General features: G+C 43.1%; 2 protein-coding genes across 2 annotated transcripts in view; one reads left to right on the top strand and one right to left on the bottom strand.

Annotated features, from left to right (window-relative positions):
• Positions 1-1669: 1669 nt before the first annotated feature.
• LOC141008699 (serine/threonine-protein kinase pim-1-like) lies at positions 1670-2710 on the top strand. The gene has a single exon (XM_073481149.1). The coding sequence runs from the start codon at positions 1670-1672 to the stop codon at positions 2708-2710; it is 1041 nt and encodes a 346-aa protein (XP_073337250.1).
• Positions 2711-3304: 594 nt separating this feature from the next.
• The window catches only part of celsr1a (cadherin EGF LAG seven-pass G-type receptor 1a), an 88196-nt gene continuing 82381 nt past the window's right edge, over positions 3305-9119 (bottom strand). The window contains exons 32-36 of the mRNA XM_073480878.1: positions 6960-7060; positions 6716-6859; positions 6272-6541; positions 5810-6185; positions 3305-4817 (exon numbers count right to left, since the gene is read on the bottom strand). Of these exons, the coding sequence (XP_073336979.1) occupies positions 4790-4817; positions 5810-6185; positions 6272-6541; positions 6716-6859; positions 6960-7060 (919 nt within the window). The 3' untranslated portion in view covers positions 3305-4789. The remainder of the gene's footprint in view (positions 4818-5809; positions 6186-6271; positions 6542-6715; positions 6860-6959; positions 7061-9119) is intronic.

The raw sequence follows: 9119 nt of genomic DNA, 5'->3' as shown, positions 1-9119 counted from the left end.
CATTAACCTTTCTCTCTCACACACCCACTAATACTGTAGAGTAAGTTTACTGAATAGTCTAACCTGCCTCACATTGATAGTCAGCTGGACTCTGATCAGGCTGCCCTCTCCATACATTACCTTGTATGGACAACTTCTCCATGGCACACACAGCCTTCAGGGTGCACCTCTGTTTGAAATGTCATCTGTGGTGGATTCACGCTACGCTTCTGTCTGTCTATCTGTCTGTCCCTCCATCCTCCCCTCTTATCTACAGCATTATTATTTCCCTGCTATCAAAACGAGACTACTTCACCATGTTAAAAATATAACGCATTAAAGACCTTTGAAACTTGGTTTCAAGTCATATGTTTTGACTTGGTTGTCTTCATGAAGAAGACTCAGTGGTCTTTGTTGATGTAAAATGGACACAATGGCATTTTTATGACAAAAAATACACTAAAATAATAAAAAGAAATCGCTATAACAGCTACGTATCCTTTTCCATTAAGGACCTGACACTTACCACTTACCAACAAGTGATCACTTACCTCACTATTCACTGGATCATTTCTAATAATTGCTCTCGCGCTTATTTTGTATGGGTCATTATAATAATGACATGATACATAGGTGTGTCATTGTGAGATGTCTGACTTCAAGTTAATTAACTGATTAAAAATAGATACAAGCGGAAGTCTGTGAAATGGTGTACCGATAATATTAATGTATGAACATTGCTGCGGCTCTGTCATGAAGAAGCACTGCAGAAAACCTTTGAGTTGTGCAGTCAAATCAACGATTATTCATTTATTTCCGTTTAACATTTATTGTAAAAAAATCCTATTGTAACTTTCAATCTTACACTCAGATTTATGTTAATAAAATGTAAAATAACTGTTTAAAATCTAGTTCATATGATAGAAGTCCTGTTTAAAGCATGTAATATAATACATATTAAATGGAGTAAACATTTTGCAGAGTCAAGCTATCATGTGTATACAGTATATGTGTGTGCAAATAGAGAAAACAGAACTAAAGTCAGACAGTGAAACTTAAAGAAATGGCATTTATCATTGCATTCTGGGTAATAGTGTGCAAAAACTATTTTTTTTTATTTGAGTATACTCATTTAGTCGCTTCAATTAGCTCATTTGGGATTGTCTGATACACACAAACGTGTATGAACAAGGGTGTCCAAATACTTTTGGCCATGTAGTGTACAATATACTGTGTTTCAGCTGAATTTTGGGAAGTTAAAATTCTTTTAATATAATAAAATAAATGAATTTGACATGAAAAGTGACTTCTAGTCCAACTCCATTTATTCACACACACACACACACACACACACACACACACACACACACACACACACACACACACACACAAACTTTAGAATGTGGCTTTGATGTGGTGTGTTCCCTTCCCTTCACAACAGAACACATCAGAATATTGACAGAGCTTAGCTTAAAAATATCAGATCAGATCGATCGCACTCAAGACAACACAAGTCACAACCATTGGTTCAGCTTCGTTACTGTCAAGAGATCGTGTTGAAACCGCCTTCAACCTCAATATGGATCGCCACACAGCACAAGTATTCAAAAGTCTTCATCGTTCTGCTCCTGGGAGAATCGGTTGGACTGAAAAAAAGTCCAGTGCTGATGAGAATCCACCAAAGAGGAAAATGAAAGTCTCTGAGTCCAGCTCTGAACAAAGAGAGGGCTTGAAAAGAAAAGTGTCTAAAGAAGATCAAGACACCAGGAAGAGTCAGAAAACATCTGACTCAGGGGGTGCTAAGAGAAAAGCATCCGACAATGAAGACAGTCCAAGAAAAATATCAAGAGTCTCCAAACTGGATCACGGCTGGACTGGGTGGAACCGGGTGGACAGCACCACCGCATCCACATCAGAGGAAACCAGCAGACAGGATTTCCACGCTACATACGAGCAGCTGGAACTCCTGGGTGAAGGAGGCTTCGGATCTGTTTTCGCTGGTATCAGAAGAGAAGATAATTTCCCTGTGGCAATCAAACGTATCCACAGGGACAGGGTCACCTCTCAAGGCGTTGATGAGAAGGACAGGACTCTCCCTCTTGAGGTGGTGATCATGCTGAAAATGGCCAAAGGACCAGTGGGGAAATCTGCAGCCATTGCGCTGCTTGACTTCTACGATCTGCACCAGGAGCTCATCCTGGTCCTGGAACGTCCTGACCCCTGCTGTGACCTCTTTGAATATATCAATTACCATGGAGGTTTCCTGCTGGAAGAGACGGCCAGTTTCTTGCTAAAGCAGCTGGTGGAGGCAGCCTTGGATCTCCAGTCGCAGAACATTTTCCACCGGGACATCAAGCTGGAGAACATTCTCATTGAGACCGGCTCTGAAGTCCCTCGGGTGAGACTGATCGACTTTGGCCTCAGCTGCTTCAGCGAGACGAACGCTTCGTACAGTCTCTTCTCTGGTACCGAACACCACATCCCGCCAGAGTGGTACGACCGCTCGACCTACACGGCTGGTCCCACAACGGTGTGGCAGGTGGGAATAGTCCTCTATGAGATGCTGCACGAGGACGCCACATTTAAAACAAACAGTTTCCTTGGCAACGAACTCACCATTGACGAGGACCTGTCTCTAAGCTGTCAGGACATATTACGTCTTTGTCTGGCTGAAGAACCTGAGCAGCGACCATCTCTGGAGCAGCTCCTCCGTCACCCGTGGCTCGCTTAAGCCAGCCCCTCCACCTCTGGACTGCCTATCATGTAAGTTGTATACAGGTGTGAAGGACGCTGCTGACTCGTGTACCTGCTGATACTGAATGTTTTTAATGCCCTTTGGATGCTCCTAATGGTTTGAGTATGTCATAATCTTCCTTAATGCTCATCAGAGTCCACCTCATCACATCCAGATCTTCAGCCTTCCATCTACATCCCACCAACACCACCGGCGTCTACTAACGGCTTCACCTCTGATGTGCAACTGGTAATAAAAATATCATTTATTCACTCAACAAATTCTCTCCAGGTTGAACTATTTGTGCCTTTTTTTGGTCTTGTGTGTTTGCAGCTTGTGTTAAATGTCAGTTTGTGTGGTGAAACAGTCTCTTGAGGTCTATTAATGCGATTTTTTCACACACTTCACTCATCCAGTCAAACACCGTACTTGTGCTAAGTAGTCGTGTCATGAATTTCTGACGGATCAAGAAAAAGTCGAAGTTACCTCATCCTCCTGAAGTAACGTACATGTTTCCACTAGCCACGCTTCCCTCTGGGCACCAGACATGTAACAGGCTGCACAAGGCGGTTAAAAATTCATCATGTCGTCTTTAATTTTACAGTCACAATCATCTGTTTTCTTTCCAGTGTCTTAAAACCATAAAAAATAAATATACATTATGTTACAAAACATTTCCAGTGTCTCGGATCAATAAAAAAACAAGGACATTTTATCAACAGCACTGATTACAGGAGGGATTGTACAGTTTGTGTGGTACAAAGGCATTCAGTGAATTGGTAAACAAGACTTTAAGTCGTATTAAACTAGCTGCAAAATGCATTAGAGTTGGCATCACTGAACGCTGATGCTTTTACATCACCAAAGACCAAAATATGCATTTTTTCCCAACTCTTTCTGCAGTAAAACTGAGTTAAAAGTGAACTGATTGCAACTCTAATTCTCACTTTTACTGTACGTCATGACTTTGGTAACCAGGAGTGATCGTATCGGACAAACAGGCAGGATGGACACTGGAAAAGAAAGCTTCAGGTTCATAGTGCTCCTACAGAGGGTGAACTCCTCTCCATTCCACATCGTTAATGTTCATTTAGGCCCACTGTTCGAGTGTGTGCACAGACTCGGGACATTCTGGGTCACTCGCACACACAAACATAACAGTCTTTCATGCATTATGTGTGTCTGTATGGCAGAACATGCTGCCAGAGAGTGTGTTACAAAACCTGAAAGCCCACTACAGGCTCATGTGTAAGGTGTTAGTTGATGATGAAGGCACACAGATTACTGTCCACAGTCGATTAAACCAGCATATCAAGTGATTTTCACAATTGAAAAATGTTCCAGATGATTTTTTTAGTTTAGAAACTTGTTCTCGCTACTGCTGAAGTACAAAATAGATTATTTCTTCTTCACCTTTAACAATATCTACACGTTAATTACACTCTAAATGCACTGCATCGAGAGGCCGGGGAAGCCTTTCTGAGTAAAAAAACAAAAGAAGGAAAAGAAGAAGAAGAGCACTTGGTGTGTGTGATAGCGCTGTTTCAAAAAGGAAGTGAGAACACGTTGTGTCAGGTTACTGTCCAATGTTTTAAGGGACTTGTAGTCCTTGAAATCCTCTTGGACTACAAATGTACCAGCATGTATTTGAGTCTGAGTTCATGCACAGTGATTATACATCTGCCTTTCTCCACGAGAAAGACGCTGCCCAAAAGTATTGTCCGGCTTTCCAAACTTTATAACCACAACATACTCTGGGCTTGCAATGCATCCTGGGGGAATTCTTCATCTGTCCGTCCCCATTTCCTGCAGTGGTTTTGGCACACGTGGCTCCATCGCATCCTCTCTCGGTACAGTCCGACACAGCATTCCCTTTATTATTTCTCACATCTTTTCATTCTTGTCTCTGGCAGTCTTGAAGTCTGCTTATAATACTGCTCTCCAGAGAGAGGGAACACAAGAGGAGGGATGGATGGACAGATCAGCACCCATCCGTCTTCAGTTTTCCTTTTATTCCTCTTCCTCTTGGCCCTCCTCCCTTCTTCTCCTCCCCCAGCAGGTTCTTCGCTCCTCCTCTCACAAGGGCGGGCTGGTCTGGCTTTTCCTAACAGGTCAGATCGAAGTCTCGTTACTGCCACTGTTAACGGAGGGAGGGAGGGATGGAGGGAGGGATGGAGGGAGGGATAAAGGGAGGATGCAGGAAGGGTAGGTGCAAGTAGAGGGAAAGGAAGGGGAGAACGTGCAATGTCAAAATGGATGCAGGGATGCAGGAAGTCATCATGCAGCATTTAAGCAGGGTGGTCATATTATTCATGCTATTGTTAAAGGAGTAGTTTGACATTTTGGGAAATTATTCATTATTCACTTTCTTGCGGAGAGTTAGATGAGAAAATTGATACCACTCTTACGTCTGTGCGCTCGATATGAAGCTACCAGCAGCAGCCTGTTAGCTTAGCTTAGCACAAAGCCTTGAAACAGGCTAACCGCTAACTGCTGCTGACTGTAGCCTTCCTTAGATAGTTAGCTCAGTTAGCAGCTAGCGGTCTGGACGGGGAGCTTGGAGGGGTGTTAGCACAAGCCAATGCTAGCTGGTTAGCATGCTAACTTCTTATTTCTTCACATTCTGTGGATAATTTGAAGTTTTAAATTGAATTCATACATACTGCATCTTTTACACATTGTATTTTCTTTGTTTCGTCGAATTCAGAAGTTTGTTTAAGCCGTGCAAAAACCAAACTGTGACAAGTGAGCTCAGCTATGTGAGCAAAGCTAAGCTAACAGGCTGTTGCCCTAGCTTAATATGAACCATACACAGACGAGAGTGGTATCAATCTTCTCGTCTAACTCCCCAAACTTTCCCAAAATGTCAAACTATTCCTTTAACTTTGGATCATTTATGGAACATGCGTTATTGCATCAGTTGACATACAGGCCACTAAAACATGTAACCTAGCAATAAGAGTTTAAAAACTCTTAAAATCTCAATCAAATTGACTTTGAATCATTTTTTAAGTGATTCAAATTAAAAGATAAAATGACGAGGACTGGCATTCTAACATCGTCAGATATATCAACGCTCTCTACAAGACTACTCACTCTGAGTCCGACTCGTTGCCTCCGTTGACCGTCCCTGACTTCAAGTGCATTGCCACTCCCCCGTTGGTCTCCCGGTAGATGCCCGCCGGCGGAGGCCCGACAGGAAGCTGCGGCCGTGGGGCCACTGGGGGCTTGATGAGGGAGCTGTTTTCGTGGTTGCCGGGGCGACCTCCGTCGTTGGAGGCCAGCGAGGGCGGCCTGGACGAAGGTGTTATGATGTTGACAGATGGGGGAGGCGGGGAGGAGGTGTTGTTGTTGTTCGGGGGTGGGGAGGTGATGGTGGGGGGGTTGTAGTCGCTCAGCTTCTCCCTCAGGCGGTTCTTCATGTTCTTGTCGCTCAGCGGAGGAGGGTAGCTGATCTTGTTCTTTAAGATACCTGAGACGGACAAAGAGTTGATTAGAATGTAAATCAGACCAGATCAATAAATTAAAACAATCATAACAATAATTCTCTTCTCTTACCTTTTCTCTGCTCTGGTTGGTGGTTGCTGTTGCTGTTGGGTTGGCTAGGGGCCGCTGTGTCTCGAGCGTTACCGGCCGTCTGCTTGTCTCTCTCCTGAAGAGTCTCCCTCTCTCTTTCTCCGACGTGGTTGAGCTTATTTTCCGAGTGCAGCTCCACGTTCACTTTGGTCTCCACCCTCAGCCTGTCTGTCCCGCCGGGGTCCTCGCTGTCACTGGCTGTGGTGGCCTCTGCTGGCCAGTAAGGCCTCACGTGATTGGATACTGAATCCACTAGTTGGGGGGGGGGGGACATAAGAGAAGCAAATTTTAAAATTTTTCCTCTGTGTGTATCAGAAGTATAAGGTAGTATGTAATGGGAATGGGAAGAAGTCGGAGAGTAAATGTACTTAGTTACATTCTACAACTGATTACACTTGTTTAGGCTCAACAGGACGGCCCATATACCTTTAGGTGTGCTGTGAACAGGCTGCCTCTCGTTGTTCCACTTGGGCTTGACATCGATGTCGTCGTCCTCGCTGTCGGAGGAGTGGGAGGAGGCGTAGGAGGAGCTGTGCTCGTCCACCGACAGCTCGCTGTCTGAGTCAGAGTCTGATGGGAACAAGGAGGGACGGTAGAGAGATTCATAAAAATACACAAAGGCATACATCTTTATATGCAGGGTTTACTTAAAACAGTGACCGTCACTCACCGTCTCCTTTGGTACCGTTCCTGTGGAATAGAGGTCCATCCAGATCTGTGTGTCCTTTAGCTGTCCCTGAGGAGACACTGGGCTTCTGGCCAGACTCCTCCCTGGATAAATGAAGGCAGAGAGGAGAAAGGGAGAGAGAAAAAGTGGGGGTGAAGATTAAGAGGAGGCAGAGAGGGGAAGTACAGCGTCCCTGGTTAAGTTAATTCAAGCCCAAACTCGTGGTTTGAGACAGCTAATGTTCGACAGCTGGAGCACCAGACGTCTCTCATTACAAAACTTCTGTTGCCAGCTTCAACAAAGACAAAAAGAACGATTAAAATCGGCTCATCAACAGAAATAAAACAATCTACTGTTGACTGATAATAAATTAATTATTATTAAACCTTATCTTTTCTATTTATGGTATAAATATTTTCACCGCCACAAATACTTCATCATTCTTTAATCCAAAATGCAATAAAGATTGCAGCAGCTCTATCTCTTATCCAATAAATAAAAAGCTGAATCTTCCCTCTCCTCTTCTATCCACCTGTAGCCGTTCTTTCCAGGTTGGATTGATTCGTTGGCTGGAAGGCAAAAACGCTACTACAGACTCTGACCTGTCTGTAGACGTGCCAACAGCCGCGGGGACGAGATATGTGTGTCTGTATTACATTCCCACTCAAACAGGTACAGTCCTATCTTCCCTATTTCCCAAGTCTCTCTTTTTGCCCCCCTTTCCCCTACTTCTTCCTTTTGCCTTTCCCAAAGACGGCACGCCATCCTGCTTCTTCCCCTCAGCCCTTTAGCTCTCACTGACCCCGGTGTCAGCTCACATTACCCAGATGACAGTTTTACGATCCGCGGCGTACAGTCAGGCCTAACCTCGATTCTGTAAAACTCTTTTAAAACACCAGCTATATGTAACTCTACTCCGCTGCGATGAAAACATGTCGGTGAAACACGCAAAAAACACACAGCTGTACAAGGTGCTGCAGGTGAGATCGATCAGATATACACCTGTCCTGATGCAAAAGTGCCAATTATCTCTAAAGCACTGCCCGACTTAGTTGCATAACATATACAATTTTGCAAGTACAATACAAGTGCCATAAGTTTTCATTTTCTTATATCTGAGACAATGCTAATTGCTAATGACCCAGCATTGCTAGCCGTGAAGAGCTAGCATTGAACAGTGGAAACAGTGCTACATACTGTATATACAACTAATTAGCCTCTTAAACTCTAATACTGCCCATGTAAGTAAGAAACAAGTTATAAAATATATTCATATTTCTTCCAAAATACAAAACTTCAATATACTAAGCTGCCAGTTTATTAGGTACACCTAGCTAAAACCGCATTAGCTAAAACTTATGATGGCGGGTTAGCATGACGAGTTGAAACTAGCTTAACATAGCTATAGTAAGTACAAGTTACTGATATGCTAAAAAAAAACCAGCATAAAACTAAAAACTAAAAGAGTCCGCTGTACAGCACAACTTCCTTCCGAGTTTTTAGCTTTATTTAGATATATAAACAAAATGGCTTCCACATTGCGTCAAAGGATTTAATGGAGTCTGTGAAGTCAAATCTAAACTTTCCAAGATGATGTTATTTAAGATCTCCTTGAGCCAAATATTTTTTGAGCTGTATTGTGTAGCTGTAAAGCTAGTTGTATAGGCCAGTACACGTCGTTTTATCGATGGGAAATTGAAGGCAGCAGGTGGTGAGACTCCAAATACGGCTCCGAACTTTAATTGCTTGTAAAATATTTGACAACAGAAATCAAAACTTAATATTTTCCTACATCTGAGATACTGCTGGTAGGCTAAATGGTATGCTAAAGAGCGAGCGTGGGGCAGTGGACACAACACTACTGTATATTAACCAGGTATACGTGAAAGATTTCAGTGTTTGCTGTATGTTAAGCTACTCCAACTCCAACTTTGATCATTTCCTTTGAAACAGAAAGTTATAAAAAAAGGAACAGCTAGCTAAGCCTGCATTAGCTAAAACAGGATTAGCTCAAATTTGTTTTGGTGTACCTAGCTTCAATTAATGAAGTTTAATAGGCTAAAGAAGTTGTTGTACAGTTGTTGTCAAATATCACATGAGCAAAGTTAGCAGTTTAATCTGTCAATGCCTACAACACAGAACAACACAACAGTATGTGTAATG

The sequence above is a fragment of the Pagrus major genome, chromosome 14 (genome assembly GCF_040436345.1).
Source record: "Pagrus major chromosome 14, Pma_NU_1.0".
Taxonomy (NCBI): domain Eukaryota; kingdom Metazoa; phylum Chordata; class Actinopteri; order Spariformes; family Sparidae; genus Pagrus; species Pagrus major.
This window is presented reverse-complemented; position numbering and strand designations above follow the sequence as displayed.

Bases quoted from the DNA above. Each gene is read 5' to 3' on its own strand.
- LOC141008699 (XM_073481149.1), top strand. From the start codon at position 1,670: ATGAAAGTCTCTGAGTCCAGCTCTGAACAAAGAGAGGGCTTGAAAAGA.